General features: G+C 45.9%; 1 protein-coding gene across 4 annotated transcripts in view; it reads right to left on the reverse strand.

Moving 5' to 3' along the window:
• The window catches only part of LOC113578184 (heterogeneous nuclear ribonucleoprotein L-like), a 35,583-nt gene that overhangs the window by 6,469 nt on the left and 11,593 nt on the right, over positions 1-17,521 (reverse strand). The window contains exons 2-6 of one of the 4 annotated variants that reach the window (XM_027011276.2): positions 7,675-7,793; positions 5,418-5,655; positions 4,234-4,319; positions 2,947-3,043; positions 2,715-2,787 (exon numbers count right to left, since the gene is read on the reverse strand). In XM_027011276.2, coding sequence (XP_026867077.1) covers positions 2,715-2,787; positions 2,947-3,043; positions 4,234-4,319; positions 5,418-5,655; positions 7,675-7,793 — 613 coding nt within the window. Of the gene's footprint in view, positions 1-2,714; positions 2,788-2,946; positions 3,044-4,233; positions 4,320-5,417; positions 5,656-6,181; positions 6,427-7,674; positions 7,794-17,521 lie in introns of those variants that run through there. The other 3 variants (XM_027011295.2, XM_027011306.2, XM_027011287.2) reach the window with 3 other exon arrangements.

The following is a 17,521-nucleotide window of genomic DNA, read 5'->3' on the forward strand; positions in this document are numbered from 1 at the left end:
CTGGAAGTGAACAGCCTGGACTGTGTTTCAGTGTCTCAGGCCATCACACTAAAAGATCGTTTTGTAAGTCACACGCTGAGGAGAGCGACTTTCTCTACCTGTTGTTCTTCTAGCTACCTCACAAGATAGTGATACGTTTTTGGGTAACTAGCAAAACATTAGTTGCAATTTTATGTTTATCTGCATTAAGATTTGGATATATTTTATTTGTGATTATTTGTGTGTTATATAATCATTTTACATGCATATGAAACATCAGTGCCCAGGTTATAGCTATAGCTTTTAGTTTCTTGTTTGTCCTAACACTTTTGTACAGACACAGTTAGGATTTGTGTAAGTATTGTAAAGTAAGTCTCATCAGAAAGGTGACACCAAGGACATGAAGCTTTAAGCCAGCTGTGGGGTTGTTCAAAGCAGTTGGCAAATTCAAAGAGAGACGAAAACCCCAGCTGGCCCCAGCCAGCGAGACGAGAAACACTTGCGCTCAACGGTAGGTGTGTCCAGGTGCCTGCCCTTCCTCAGAAAAGTGCAACCAGAAGAGAGGAAGCACTTCAATGAGAACATTACACATTTTAATCTCCTTTATTAAAAAAAAAGAAAGAAAAAAAAAGACTAAATTCAGTGAGAAAGTGGAACGGAGTCTTTTGTATCATTATACTGGCTAACTACAGCATCTGAATGAGCCGTTCACAACAGAGAGAAGGAGGAGTCTTGTTATTTGTAATGTCATCCTCTTGTGTCTTCAGAGCCAGCGTCAGCAAAGCCAGAGAAAGTGTAGGAACAAAGTCCTACTCCAGACTGTCTGAGGAAGAAAGGAAGAGCCACAAAGGCCGCTCTCCACTTCTCCCCGTCTCCTTCGGCTTCTGTTCAGCTATGGGAGTCTGCAGGGAGATGTCATGCAGAGCGATGCTAATGGCTACAAAATGAGCCGTTTTCCAGTAGGAATCCTGGGAAGTGTGTGTGTGTGTGTGTGTGTGTGTGTGTGCGTGTACATGGGGGGGGGTGCTCAAGGTGACCACCGTCTTTAATGTTGAACTTCTTCTCTACATGACTTCTCTTCAAATAGAACCACTGCTTTAGATTTCATAGATTCGGGACTTGTTCTGGGAGTCGGTGACACAGTTGACCGTGTTCTCTTTCCCACAGCAGAGTCAGCCAGGGTTTACTGGGTCCTGCTCACCTTTGCTGAGATTCACATTCTCACTAAATACTTCACAGTGTGACAGATATCATCCCACAGCACGACAAAATCAGTCTTACTGCCATGTTAACCTGACTCTGGACCTGTGAAGAGCCATGCACTGGGCTGAATGATCTCCAGAGGGGCTGACTGAGGGGGAAAAAAATACAATTCCTGTGCTACCATGGCAGGCCAAGGCATGTTTAGGCTGTTTAAACAAGGGTAGTTGGTCAAGGTGTAAATAAAAAGGATGTTTGGAAACCCGTGTTCCTTTTAATTCTTGTTGATGCTTAGATGCTTTGCTAGAGTGAAGCCATTATGTGTAGGCCTGTGTGGAGGGTTTCCTTTATGACATTTCTAATATTACAGAGTGCTGACTGAAAGGCAGGGGGAGAGGGAGAGAGAGGGAGGGAGGGAGGGGGAGAGAGAGAGAGAGAGAGAGAGAGAGAGAGAGAGAAAGAGAGAGTGTGTGTGACTCTAGTAACAGAGAAAACGAGAGGACTGGACTGGGGAAGATGGGGTGGATAGATTTTTTTATGCCTTGATTTATTTCAGTGGTTTAGGATTCAATTAGCATTCAAATTCCAGTGCAGTGTCTCCCAATGAACACACAGTCCTTCACCTCAGTGCTAGAACAATGGCGCTCGACAGCATGTAGCTGAAAGAGAGAGAGAGCGCGAGAGAGCGAGGGACTGATAGAGAGAGTGTGAGAGCGCGAGGGAGTGAGAGAAAGAGAGCGCAAGAGCGAGCAAGACAGCAAGAGGGAGCAATAGCTCTGCACCATGGCCAAAGTCAAACAGACCTTCAAATCCCACACAGAAGACGCCGATCGATTGCTAAGCAGAGGCAGCTCTCTGGTGATAACGCTCTGTTTACCCTCTACACACGAGGGGGGTGTGTGTCGGGGGAGCAGCGATGCCGTTACGATCCAGCCGAACCATAAATTGGTTAATCACACGCTTTTGTGCCTCCGCAACGTATTCGCGCTTTCCCTAAGACTGCCCCCACCCACAGCCCACAGCCCACAGCCCACCCCCCCATCTTTCTCAGATTAACGAGACTGCAGGACTTCTTTTTTTCCCCCCGTCCTACCAGGATGTCCGCCTGCTCTGCGGCTTCTAAGCCGCGTGGCCGGGCGACCTCCAGGACCGTTTTGGGAATAACCGTTAAGAAGCCTGTTGATGTTCCAGCGAAGTGAGCACTTTTTGGCCACTCGCTCACAGGTTCAGGATTTTCTGCGGCAGCCTACTTACATCGTGATACAGGATAAAACGTGAATGAAAATAACTCTATGGACCACCAGTGGTGTCTAACGCTGTCTAGGCAAAGCTATGAAGAAAACATGGCAATTTAACACCTGTGCCTGCTTGGGTGAGAGGGGACAGAAACAGATGGATGTACACACACATGGCGGAGAGTAAATGGCAAAAATTCACGCTTTCAGTGTCAGTGACCTATTACGATCTTGCATTTACACACACGCGCGTGCGCGTACACATTCACACAAGCACGGCGACACTGCAATGGCCCTTACCTCTTCTGACCAAAAAGGGTTTGGTGTAGTCCCAACTGTCGTTGTCGTTTCTGATGACGTTGAGGCGTGAGGGCTAGAATGGGGGGAGGGAGAGAGAGAGCACAGCGCCGCTGCATGTGTGTTAGCCTCGTGCGTACGTGTGTGTGTGTGTGCGCGCGTGTTGGTGCGCGCGCGTGTGCGCGTGCGCCTGTGTGGAAGTGTGTGTGCGCGTGGGTGAGCGCCGCAGATTTACCCGAGCGTACTCGATTTTCAGAGTGCAGCAGCCGGCGTATATGTCGGCTCCATTGAGTGCTGCTTTGGCTTTCTGGGCATTCTGGACAGATTCGAACGTAGGAGGCGGAGTCAAGGACAAAGGCGTTGAAACGGTAGACACCAGGACGATCGTCGCTTCTCGACCCGGGGTTTCAGAGCCAACAACCCGACGGGAAAAAACAAACAAAAAAAACACCCACACAAAGCTCTGGGAAGCGAAAGATGGCAGAACCCGTTGCCATAGAGACACTCGCCACAGCGAACGACACTGCAAGCTGCATGGCGACCAGGCAAGGTCAAAGCCAAGGGCAGTGGCCCGCGTCTCTCATGAGCCCACACGTGCAATCCTGCATTCACAGGAGCATATGGACAGGTATGGAGAGCCAGGAGCAGGTGGATCCATGTGCTGTGAAGCGCGGCAGACCCTCCTGGCCCCTGTCGGGTTTGTGGGCTGTAACATGGGTATACAGGGCCTCACACTGAGAATCTAGCCTTCAAAAACACTCAAAACACCCTAAATATTATAGGTGTGAATCCCAAAACATCGAGCTCCAAATGCAACTTTTATGGTTCGTCTTGCGCCAGCTGGCAAAATGAACGTGAACAGAGCTGCACATTGGAAAAACGTTTCCATGAGGAAACTATTTGGCGGTACACGACTGACAGAGATAGAGACACAGCTTGCTGATAAGCCTGAGCACTACGCCTCCACGTCAACTCTCTGCGGAGAAGGCTTGTCTCGTCAATGTCAGTATGTGTTGTGCTGGATACATTTATATTTGCTGAGGGTCCTCGAATGCTAGAGAGGTCCTTGCGATGACCTAGCTACTGAAAGTGATAGCAGTATGTGTGTGTGCTTGCATACGTGTGTACTGGTCAGCATCTGTGTCTATGTGGATGTTGTGTGTGCATGTATATGCTGAAAATTAGAGATGCCCACAACTTGACGTGTGCACATGCACACGTGCGCATGCCTGGCATGCCTGAGGAACAGTATGATGTAACAGACGCCTCGCAAAACGTGCACACGCATTGTGGGAAGGGCTGAAGGCAGCAACTACACTTGCTCTCAAACCCAAGACTCAAACCCAGGTCCTGCAGCTGCCAAATCAAAGAGCCAGCCAGAACACCAATTTTACCTTCCTGAGTGATGGTCTCAATCACACACACATACACATATGCACACACACACATATATGCACACACGCCCAGCTCGGTGGTGCTAATTCCGCTGCAGTTTCAGCAGTGTGAGGTCCAGGAAGGATATTCTACCATGGCCTGGATTCCGTTACGCTTGAAGATGACAATCCGTAGCACATTACCAATCGGGTTGCACACTGTGTATAAAACATCCTGCAACATCAAACAGAGGGAGAAGGTTCAGCACTAATGACAAATACATCAAACGTGCACTTCATTTATCTGCATGCATGAAGGGAACTTCCACTAATAATACACCAAAGGACTACAACGTGCACATCCATCCTCATGTATGGAACGCACACGATTTCCACACGCTTCAGCGGACCCCGAAAAAGAATGTCGTGGGACGTATCTCATTAGCTTGTTAATTACGCTAGATGCCGTTCGAAACTCGGATCTATAGGCCGATAACCGGGCCTCGCCGTTTTCCGAAAGAGCCGTGCGGCTTAACACAGCACCACTGCGGGCAGGGAGAATCTTTCAGGGCCCATTAACTCGAGTGGAGTCTTGATTGTGTCTGCTCAGGACACTGATGTATAGCAGGAGCCTCAGCTGGAATGGTTACTCTGTTGGGAGTTGTTGAAAACAGAGGAATGATAACTCGCATAATGGTGATCAATGAGGTTTCAGCTGACTAGCCATTAGTGAGCTCCTGTACTACACAATGATTCATATTTTTGTGTGTGTGTGTGTGTGTGTGTGTGTGCATATATATGTATATATGCACACACTCTCACTCACACACACTCACACTCACACACCCTTTTTGCATTTTTCAGATAATCAGTGATGGATGTGAAATAGGAACCAGTTGCTAATGACTTGGCAGTTACCCTGGTGATAAAGCAATGCATTTCAGAGTGCAATAGTTATGGCAGTGGGGATACTGGTTACCATAGTAACAGGAAAACATACTGGTTGCTGAAGCTTCATGTGGTAGAGATTTTAGTCAGTGAAAAAGTGAAAGATTTCTTTTCTTGGTTGGTAAATATTTCATTTATGCATTTCAGGGAGCTGTGGGGATGGGGGTGGGGTCAGAGCATTGATTTTTGCAGTGATAGAGTTGAGCAAGTTTTAGTTACTCCCTGTATTACCAATTTACCATAGTAATAGTGTGCAGTGAATTGTAGTCACCATGGTGACCGGGTTTGAGTGGAGGTAACCATAATGATGGTTCTAGTTACCATAGCAATGTACTCTAGTGGCTTCTAACTGCTGTACCTAGAGAACATGGTGGATCGTAGTTACCGTAGTGATCGGATAGAGCGGGTTCTGGATGGAGAGCAGCAGCACTTTGTTCCCGCTGTTGGGGTCGTCGGCGTTGGTGGGCCGGGTGATGCGCTTACTGGTGGAGTAGTTGAAGTAGGCCTGCTGCCCGGCGATGTAGACGGCCTCGCTGGAGCCACAGGCCACGCAGCGGTCGGAGCTCTCCACGTCCTCAAACTCCACCAGCGCCTGCCTCTTAAACGGCATCATCATCACGTAGCTGGGCAGGAGGGCACAGGGTGCATCTTAGTCTGGGGCTTCAGGAAAACGACACAACTCCAGATCTCAAGTGTCAAGGTATATACAGGCTAAACCTCTCGCTACCCATATGGCAACATTCATCAGCGCATCATTCAACCAGACCAGTCAAATTCTCTTAGGGGTGACTGATATGATCTCAGACGGCTTCTGAGTGACAAGTACGACATACGGTGCTGATAAGCACTGGCTTACAGCAGCAAAAATGCAAAATATGAAATAGCCTTTCTTTGTCCTCCAGTCTCCTTCACAATGCCCTGCTGCTCTTAGTTATGACCCTGTAAAACACTTCCACAGCACTCATTTATGAGTGTGAAATCTACATTTCGATAGCATCAGTCATCTTTTTCATGCTTTATATATTCTCACACGTTTCATCACACGTTATGAGACAGCACGGACACAGCCAGCGCCAATTACTGAAGTGTGAAAATAACAGATTCTGGAGAATCACAGCGCAGGACACTAATAACTAATCGGTAATGTACCTCGACGCACCAGCGTCCAGATCGCGAGAGTGCCGGAGCCATTATCACACAACACCGAGCTCACGCTTGCATTCTGCCCCCACGGTGTCCACCCCTCTCAGTGAACAACCCCGTGTGCTGCCTGCCTGTTGCCACCCTGGCACGAGGAGAATCGCGCTTGCGCCCGGGTACTCTAGCCGTAGCTCATTACGGCGTGGCCATCGTCGGTCTTCTTCCCGAGGCGACTCGACCGCCTGCGTCTGCGGTTTAAATACAATGCCAGAGCAACCCATACCAACCCACCCCCACCGTCAGACGTTCCCGGAGAAGTCCTCCGTCAATGTTGCCGCTGGCCTAAAAATACCCTGATGTGCTGCTCTATTTCTGCTCAAGTGTACCGGAAAGAAGCCCTGGGTTTGATCCCGAGCTATTCGACACCTCCCATGCCTCACGCTAACCTTAGCCAGCATATCCAATGGCACAGGCAGAGAGAGCGTACTGCTTTGTTACACTGTACACGGACCAGCCTCATTCGCGCCCAATATACTTCTGGGCCTCCAAAATTAACTGAACACCTGTACTTGCAAACTGACCTTTAATGTAAGAAAGACACTATAGGAGTTTGATTATTTTTTTAAAAACTCAGCCACATGATTTCTTTCTCCTTCAAAATAGGGGTCATGAACATTTCAACAATTACACTGCAATGTTGGTGCTACTACACGTGTGACAGTGAGATAACTGGGTACTAAATAGAACACTTCCGTTTTAGTTCAAATGTTCTCAGGAGTGTTGTCATAGGGGCTAAATCTAATACACCACATTTAAGCAAATGTGGACACAGTTAGATTACCTGTAAGTTCTTAAAAGCAATTGCTCTCCAACATATCAACACTACATACCCTATGAGATTCTGTGGATTTTTGCCATTGTTTGGGAGGGAAGCTCCTGGCTAGTGGCGTCTCACACCTGTTACACTGTCGCACACAATCTTTGTATATTACAGATATCTATTGATCTCAACAGGCTTATACTTTCCAAGATAACATGACAAGGAGACATGACCGATACCATTACCGTATACTCTTGTGCTCCACTTTAATTCATTGAATTTGGAATGAAAACTCCCATGGGACCTTGTGGGAGATTGAACCAGCTTAATATGGCGATATATCCACCACATTTATCACAACCTTATTAAGAGTTAATTGGTATTCGTGACATCCAAGAGACACAAGCTTCAAAGGACAAGTGATAGCTTTGATTAGGAGTTGTCTCTCAATTATTCATTTGAGAGCTGGGTTTATCTTGAAGGTTAATAAACCTTACACTCTCACCACTACATCAGTGTATACACAAGGAAGATTTACTGTGCCATTAACCTCTCGTAACGATAACCGCTTTGATAAACTTGAGATTCATCCATGCCTTTTGTCTTTAAGGAGCAGAGCAAGCAGATCATATTAGTACAGTATCGAGCCTGTATATTTAGAAAAAAAAAATGCAGTTTTTACCAGATGTTTCCAAATTTCTCCAAAGCCTCCACTAAGTCAGCCTCCACCACAGACTCGCAGAGTCCTCGAACGTGGACGACAGGTGACGGGGCGATCCTGTGGGTCTCATCGCCGTTGTCCTGGAAACCGAGGATGGGCGGTGTTTAGGAGGTCAACCAAACTTGGTGCAGACTGATGTGTTATAATGCATTTTAACACATCACAAGCCACAGGAAAGAGGCAGTCACATGGGCATCAAAAATAAAAATTTCAGTAATTAAATGTACAGAAGGAAACAACAACAACATCTGCCAGTAACTGCACTGTGGTCACCATCTTACATCTGTAGTTGATCACTAGACTCATTTGAATATGAAATTATAAATGTGTTATGAACTCCTACAGTACATTACCAGTTGAAAAAAACAAATGAGGTAAAAAAAAAAAAAAAAAACCAGCTAAAAAAAAACAGCTCAAAAGCTAAGCAGCTATAATGGTTGGCATTAAATTAATAAAAAATACATTTTGTGAGCTTATTATTTTTACTATAGCCATAATTTTCAAGCGTACATTTCAGTTTATCATCATGTGAATTATTGAGCACATAAAGAGCCTCCTCTGCCTTCTCTCCTGCAGCCTTCGAGAAACTGGATTATTCAGAGTCAGCAGTGGCCCAGAGGCAGCAGAGGCAGCCAATGTTTCCTTGGATGTGGAACACTGAACGGCAGAGGAATGAACACAGAACCACGAGTTCTCCGTCCTGTTGATATTTACAACTCCATAGTAATGTGCTTTAGAGAAACCAGCAACCAGCACTTCCTGACTTTCACACACAAGCACGCACACACCCAACAGCTACGCCAGTATGTGCTGAATCATTTACAATGTGAGCAAACTGCTTGTTTTTACATTTACAAGTTTGTGCTTTCTGATTCAATTTTTTACTGTGGTTGAAAACCATAACCCTGCTCTTAAATTACCATGGGAAGGGAGATTACTTCAAATTCCATGTTAGTTGTCACCATGATTTGACATTCTGTTGCTGTTTGCATGGAATTGTTGATTAAAAACGCATGAAACAGCAGGACATGTAAATAATATGCAAGTGTTACTTCCTCATCACCCACCAAAAACTGACCATTGATCTGACAACTAGAGGATGGCAAACACAATCTGTGCATGACAACAGAAGGGCTACAGCCTAAAAGAGGTTTAGAATAAAATAGTGTTTCTTATCTAGTGGTTGGCAAGTGTGAAATATAGAAATATGCAAATATATATTGCATTCAGAAGTTTTAGTCTGAACACTCTCTATGTGCAAAGGATAATACATAATCCTTCAAATATTATCCTATTTGTCTGGCAGGAGGGCATCACTCTCAGGAGTTTCTATATTAAACTGACTCTTGTGTGATGGATGCCCTTAGTTACAGTGGTAATGGCAAGATTCAATTGTAACCATCTTCATTTTTTAATGGTCTTAGGAATTATCCAATCGTAACAGTCTTTAGATTTTAATGGTCTTGAAGCTATAAATGTGGACATTGTATGGGTCCTAGTGAATGTTTTGGGTGAGTATTCACCAATTAGTGAAGGACATGTAAAGTGAAAATCTTAGAATGGTTTCAGAGTTACAGAGCTAAAGAGGTTCTGTGAAGGACTGAATAGCCTTTAGTGTGCTACTAATCCACATTACAAGAGATTTTAATAATGCTAAATTAAACAGGTTCAACCTTCTACTGGTCTATCTCCATGTTTGTGAAAGCCTCCAGAAGGTGTGTAGTGAAGTTAAACGGTTTAGAGGGAGCCTGAGACAGGTAAATGCTTTTAAAGGTTTTCCACACCCAGAGAGCCAAAAGGCTGTTAGAAGGCATCAGCACGCTCGTAGATCTGGAGAGGCCTCTAGCATCTGCCTCCGCCCCAATTAACCGTTAGCTTCGTCTGTGGTTCAAACTGAGCATCCCGCCCTCCTTCTTCCTTACGTCTCACCAGAGACTCTTTGAGCCGTCTCAGCACACGAGAAGAAAATCAGAACACTCGTCAGGTTTCTGAGATCATCCTTCTTGTCATTTTCCAACAGTCTCTTTCTGCCTCTCTCTATAAACCTTCATCTGGGTCCTACTTTAAAAAACAGTTCATGAATGACCCCACTCTGAGGAAATCCTGAACTCCGTGAAGTCCTTGGATATATATGCAGTGCGTTACCATGTGCCAAGTGCACATTTTGAGACCTTCGTGCGCTCACTTGCTCGAGAACGGAAGCACAAGCCCGTTCCTGTGGGCGTGCTGTAGCTGCGGGTGGGTAAATCTCCGGCGCGCCGTGACTCTCCCTGAACGTCACCGTGTTAAACACGCTCCCCCAAAAAGCGAGCGCAGCCAGCCAGCCTGCTCACAGAGCTAATTTCACTGGTGACACTTCTATTAATCTGCCTCTGTGTTTTTTTTTCTCCTCTTTCCTCTTCTCGTCCCACGGCAGCAGGAGGGATAGCGCTATGAGGGTGTCAGCAGTCGAGGCAGCCTCTCGCTGCGCTTCCTCCCGTTAATCCACGATATAATCCCGCACAACCGGCCCACCTGATAAGGTACAGTGTCAGAGGAGGTTAAGCAACTCTCTCTCTCTCTCTCTCTCTAAAACTAGAGGGATGAAGGGCAGATGAAGAGGAGGGGTGAGGAAGGGGCGTGTCTAGGATGGCCAAACAGAGGTAAATAAATAAGCCAATAAGTTTTAGCCCATGAAAGGCAAAGGAACTGGCCAATTATTGGATCCTGGGTGGTGGTGATTAAAGGAATCAATTGACAAAAACCTAATTTACCGAAATTTGCCCCTCATCCTGAATGCAGTCATTCAGCCAATTTATGTTTTAGGGCCCAATTTTGCTTCTTTACTTTTGTCTTGTCGGCTAACAAGCAATGCCTACATAAGTAGCATGTGCAAACTGATGGCTTAAATAATTACAAAATACACCCAATTGGTATCAAGTTGTGAAATCATTTCCAACAGACTTTGGTGGCTTGTGTATGTGTGAATTTCCAGCTGCTTGCTGTTACTGGTTTAGCCACGCAGTGCCATTTTCCATATATAACAAAATTTAATACAACGATTTTTGACAATATCATATGGGCAGAGTTGGTACAACTGTTATAAGGTATGCAATGTACTTTTGTATAGATAGATTGTCTAAAGACACAGAAATATATTTGAGACTACTCAGTTTAGTATAAAGCACAGGTAGTGGCAGTGGTAGCTCAGTGGTTAAGGTACTTGACTAGTAATCAGAAGGTTGCCAGTTCAAGCCCCACCACAGCCAGGTGGCCACTGTTGGTCCCATAAGCAAGTCCATTAACCCTAAATTGCTCAAGCTGTACTCAGACAATTGTAAGCTGCTTTGGACAAAAGTGTCTGCTAAACGACATTAAATGGATGTGTGTACATCAGAGAGATGGAGACCAGCAGGTGCTGCACCTATAAGACAACTGAAGTACACTATAATATTAGTTACACTTAATCTCAACTAAGTTCTGCACTAATACTGTCTGTTCAAGTTTACCTCAATTTGGCTAAATGAATACAACAAAATTACTCTGGAATTACTGTACAACTTTATTCTGGACCTACTAAATATTTATTTGAAAAAAAAGCAGAACAACAAGAAAAGAAATTTGGAATAAATCTGTTTCAGTATACTGCACAACCGCTTTGGCCAAAACTCCTTTAGCCCTAGTCCTGTACAAGCAGAGAGCGCAGAGACACTGGAGTGCACCGCGCCCAGCTCTCACTAGGTTATGGCACAGTCTAATGTTACGAGCCCTATAGTAGGAAGAACGGTCACAGAGCAGGATGTGTAGAACAAGAAGTGGGTCCTGTTGCAACGCAGCTTTTCACAACTTTCATCGGCTCACGTGACTCTGCACATGACTCTGCGCACGTGCACTCACGTTCACTCACAGGCATAACAGCAAACCACAGGTGCATCAGCCATGTCTGGGGCTCCAGCTTGCTATGGGATCCGCAAGCAGCCAGGCTTGGAGATCAGCCACAGATATTAGCCCCGGCAGCCAGCTCGGCCGCTGCAGCCAAGGCTCCTGCAACCAGAAGAACCTGGAGTCCCATGGTGCCATATCGTTTCATGTTAGACTTGCTTAATCAAGGCATGCTTGTTTGCAAAATGTTTGAAAAATCGTTTGTCAGTGAGCCAACTGAATTTACTGTCTATTATTTATGATAACTATCCAGGTTACTATATAAGAACTAAATACATTTATCTTGGATAAATGTATTTGTTTTTGTTTTTTAAATCTTTTCACTTATATTAGACCCATCTATATGGGAGAATGACATAAGTAAGTTAACATAAACAAAATCTATGCAAAGAGCAGGTTTCCAGTTATGGTATCCATACTTTATAAACAAAATAAAAACGAATAAAACCATGATCACGTATTTGATAGAAACAATACAATGTAATGAGATGGCCATGGGAATCACAAACAACCTTGATTCTTGTTGATTGTGAAGAAACCACACCGCAAACAAGAGAGGGTAGTGGCGCCGGAAACGGACGTCAGCTCATGACGTCTTTCACAAAGACACAAAGTCTTCACCCCAGTCATCCCCTGCCCCATCAACCCTACCGGCTCTGCAAGAGACGACACAAAAGCAAAGCCCCGAAGCTGAGGCCTTACGTGCCATTCCGTCTGTGGGACAATAAGTCACTTGCTTTTTTTTTTTGCTTTTTTTTTTGCTTTTTTCTTTTTAAAAACTCAACTTAATAGTAGCGGAAGAGAGAAGTGGACAGGCCACGCGGGTTTGGATTTATAATGGCTTATTGCTTCACTTCCTCTGTGTCACCCACTCTCTCTGATGGGCTACTCTTGTTGTGTTAAACTAACATGAAGAAAACAGAAGTGAGCAGTGTAACTTTGTACAGAGAAACACAATCGTCATCTCCTAAATATATGTGCTTCTACAGTCAAGGATTAACACTACAGAAGTAAAAAACCTCAAAGCTGTTCAGCTGACACTAGTGGGGGATGAAGAAAAGGAGGAGCTGAAGAATAACAAATGTTTTAAAAACAGACGTCTTGTCTAGCAATGCAGTTCTGTTTATTGCAACTCCTCTGACCTGAAATGGAAGTGCAAACTGAAGGGTATTTAGGGCCTCCCAAAGTTCCGACTCACGATGCTTATCGGCCTGGTGGACTAGCTTGATAGAGCAAAACCTGAAGGCCAGGGCCTCGGGACCTGAGCCTCCATACATGAGGTGGACTCTTGGAGAGATCAAGGGCTCAGGAGGCTGTGGAAGTCAAAGGAAGGAGTTTATAGCCATTATGTACCATCTACCAAAAGGTTTCTTCAAATCTATCACCCAAAAAATGCTTCTTAGAAGAGTCTTAAGCGAAAAAGAATAACAAACATTATGGTGAGAACGGCTATATAGACTATTGACTCCTTCTAGACAATCAGCTCTAAACAAACATCTCAACACCTCGCCATTACCTACCAACTCCCAGAAGCTCGAACTGAACCAAAATGGCACATCTGTGGTTGGAAAAAAAAAAAAAAAAAAAAAAAAAAAAAAAAAAAAAAAAAAAAATCATCATCAGCCTCACTAAAACAGCACAGCTAATCCAAACAACCTTGCTGGCACCTAAAGTTTCTGCAGAAGCAAAGGTGCAGAAGAGCACGGGTCGGCCTCGCTTCCGGCACCTGCAGCTCGCTGTGCAAAGTCTCAGTGTGGGAAGCGCTACTGTGCCGGGGGAGGGTATGTCTGTCTAAACGTGCTATGCTTCTGTCTCCTGACATACTTCTCACACTGCACTGGGGACCTTAGATATTTATGATTTAGCCGGCCTTTTGATATCTTGGAGCTGGTTAGTAAGGGTGAGGAATTCACAAGACACACACATACATGCTGGCTCAGCTCTGCATGTGCATGCCCAGTTCTTGCAGGAACGCCAGAGAAACCACCAGTTTGCAGGAATGTGGCAACCGGGTGTCAGGGCAGCTCCAGGTCAGAACAGAGCACATCGAGAACAAAGAAACTAACTCAAGCAAGCAACTTCCTCTATAAAGGTCACCCTCAAATCATCAACATGGCCTCAATTTCCTCCATTACTAGAATGACGGATTTTGGGGAGGGGTTTTTTCTTACAAGAGTCCTTACTAGAAAAAAAGAAAAACATGACAGGAGTATTTAAGATGGGATGATGTGGCCTCTGCCGCTGGCAAAGATTATTGGAGTGATGAAGCCACAGAAGACAGCGGAGCTTCCGTCAGAAACGTCCCTGTGCTCGGGGTTGAGTCAGGCACGGAGGAGGCAGCGGCAGCCCAGCTCGAGCACAGCAGCCCTGGGCGACGCCGCTCACTCACACGGGGGGGGTCGCCAAGTGGCCCAGCTCTCCTGCTGTCACTATGGTAACAGCTCTCGTCTTTTTTGGCTTCAAGCGAGGGGTGATTGAGGGTGGAGGATGAGATGCTGGTAGGAGGATGCTTGAAGAGCAGTGACCCTGGTGTTTATGTGCGCTGGCGTGCGCGCGCGGGAGACCGTAAACGCTTTCATTTTCCACATTCACTCATCCGCTCTTGATCCTATAAAGAATGCTGATTTTAACCACATGGCGTCTACACGGCCGTTCGCACAAAACAGTTTATTCCATTCCCATTTCTTTTGTTTCTGTTTTTCTCCAAGATGCTAATTGGGCTGGTCCTTGACTTCCCACACCAAAAGCAAGCCATAAAATTTAAGAGGTCAGGCGTCACATACACAGGGCTAATAAGGCGAATGTGATTCATTTTTTAGTGTTGTCCACAGCACAGTTTCAAAGACCACAAATAATCCCAGATGATAAAAATTATTTCTTGGCTGTCCAGGTTTCCTAAATGAGCTCTGTGACTATGCCATGCTCTGTGCCCCCGAATACAGGACGGAAATGACTGAATGGGTTTGGGATGCTAACATGAGCCCAGACATGCCCGCCAAGCCAATGCTCCGAGAGCTCAGGACAGCACCCGCAGTAAAGAGGTGCGGAGCACGTGGGGTCAGGAAGAACGCTCATGGCACAGCAAGGACGAACGGACGCAGGCACGGAACGCCTTGGCAACCAGCCTCCCGAGCTTGCCGGTGCAATCCGAGTGAAACAACATCGGCACCGTCTGTCTCAGGCAAATGTGACCTTCTGGAGAAGCAGGACGGACAGCAGCAGCCTGCTCATTGTGGGTCATGTGGTAACTTTTAGAACAGGAAGCATTTGATTAGGGCAGTGGTAGAGAGCAAAGAGATCATGAAATAAAGATCGCCGGGTCAGTCTTTCTCAGTTCCACAAGTAACACGAGCACCGTGTTAATCAATTCTCAAATATTCTACTACAAGACGACGCGAGAGATGGCACGAAACATGGAAGGAGTGCGAGACAGAGAAAGGGAAGGAGACAGGCGGGGGAAAGCCTTGCCGCTAGGAAGCGTGCTGAATTTTTAAAAGCTTGCTGTAGTACCACAGCCTGTCTCTCTCGTCACTGCCAATTCTGTGTCACGACTGAGGAACCTGGAAGAGGGGAGGGGGGGAGCCAGATTACGGCCACAGCTCATTGGCCAAACAGATATAAGCCCGCCCCGAGAGACTGGGGGAACAGCTCTGAAGATCCAGAGGTCCACCTGTGTAGAATGGGCCCTCCTTCGTGAAGGATCACACTTTTTTCCCCCTCATGGGGCTAGAATGAAAAACAAGCCAGTGGTTCAAGCAGGGATTCCTGCGCATTTGGTAAATGGTTCCCCAGCGCACAGCAAGTTGCTCGTATGTTCCACTGCACAACACAAATCAATATTGTTAGCTCATAAAGCCAGTGGTCTTTTTGTCCCCTCCAGAAAGGACTTCCCAAATTTGTCATTGACATTTGTCAAGCCTGTGGAGAGAGCACTCTATTGTTAAGCAGAATAAATTCAAGTTGCTGTCGTATTGTCAAACGGCTCTTCATTATTCATCGGTTTCAATTGGTAGTCAACAACAAATGTCAAGAAGCACAAAACAACAGGGTTTCCTGGCCAGTGCCAGTCTCTTTTAATAACAGCATGCATAATATGGTTCATTAGAGAACTCAAGCTTGCCTAACGTGACAAGAACATTCTCTTTAGCAGTAAAGGAGGGGTTGCACTTTCTAGCAGTAAAGGATGGGTTGCACTTTCTAGCAGTAAAGGATCGGTTGTATGACAGACAACAGATAGGATCCATCACAATCAACCAGGGAGCGATATATTCAGTTCAACACGAAAAATGTTCCTGAAAACAAGATGTGGTTGTAGAACTCAACTTGTCTGTACCAAAATTATTTTTGTTGTCTTTTGTTGTTAGTGTAATATATTAGGATGACGGTCAGCAAAGAATACTGTTTTATTTCACAAGTTTGCAGTAAACAGTTTGCCTACAGTGTGACTCAACAACGCGGTCTCTTCTCACCCGTCAACTAGAACGCGGTCTCTTCCTACCCGTCTGCTAGAACGCGGTCTCTTCCTACCCGTCTGCTAGAACGCGGTCTCCTCTCACCCGTCTGCTAGAACGCGGTCTCTTCCTACCCGTCTGCTAGAACGCGGTCTCCTCTCACCCGTCTGCTAGAACGCGGTCTCTTCCTACCTGTCCGCTAGAACACGGTCTCTTCCTAGGCGTCCACTAGAACGCGGTCTCCTCTCACCCGTCTGCTAGAACGCGGTCTCTTCCTACATGTCCGCCAGAACACGGTCTCTTCCTACCCGTCCACTAGAACGCGGTCTCTTCCTACCCGTCCACTAGAATGGGGTCTCTTCCCACCTGTCCGCTAGAAGCTCTGTCCCATCCCACAAAGGCTTCATCAAATATTCAAACTCGGCACATAATTTTATTAATGCCCTATAATGTTTTATAAACTCTTTAATTATAAATAAATAACAAGCATGTCTTAAAGCAAACACAGATGGTTTGCTTTAAGAAACATTTAGATAAAACACACACAAACACACCAATTTAGTGTGTTTGTTACCAAAGTGTCGTTGTTCTCTCTGTCATTTTAGGACTCCACGAAAACAGACATACGGTCATCCTTCCATCTCTCTCCCCAAGGTAATCAAAGTGGAGGGGGCAATTAAAGTGGAGGGGGCAATTGACTGCATTACGGTTACAGAGTGAGTGGAAACTCCCACAAGGAAAAGCTCTGTTACATGGCTGATAAACGGTGCCACACCGTTCTGGTCTCCTCAGTCCTGTGAGCACCGCCTGCACAAGTAGAGCACTCACTGCAATCTCCCCCCTGATCCAACCGAACGGAGCACAGCAGCAAGGTAGCGCTGACCTGACAGACGCTGGTCAGCCCAGAGTCTGGTTCAGCCCCGCTAACCGACGCAAACGTCACTCGAAACATACCAGCACCGAGGGAACAGGTCTCCAGCCTGACCGCAACCCAGTTTATATCCATACTTAAAGGTTCATTTTTGTCATTAGTGCTTTCTCCAGGAAGCCCATAGCTACTAATTTTATGACAGTAATCTAGATGTACACCAACTTAATGTCTCGGACACTAGCAGCTGTGGGCGTGACTGCAGACAGCTCCAGTAAAACGTTGCCCTTCCAGTATGCCTCATTTAAACCGGAAGACATATGGACGCTGAGCCCAGGACAGATCCGGTCCGCTCCGTTAAGTACCAGCCAGCACTGAAGGGCTTTCCGACTCCCAACCCAGAACGGAGGAATGGTGTCGTCATTTTACCATCATTCTTCATCAGCTTCATAACATGCACTGTCTATGTGTGCATAAAGCAGGAAGAGGAAAACGACAGAGAAATTACCTGCTAGCACATTAGTGACACTTAGGTGTATAAACGCCTGCCAACAGGTACATTTGTAAT

This window comes from Electrophorus electricus, chromosome 1 (genome assembly GCF_013358815.1).
Source record: "Electrophorus electricus isolate fEleEle1 chromosome 1, fEleEle1.pri, whole genome shotgun sequence".
NCBI lineage: Eukaryota > Metazoa > Chordata > Actinopteri > Gymnotiformes > Gymnotidae > Electrophorus > Electrophorus electricus.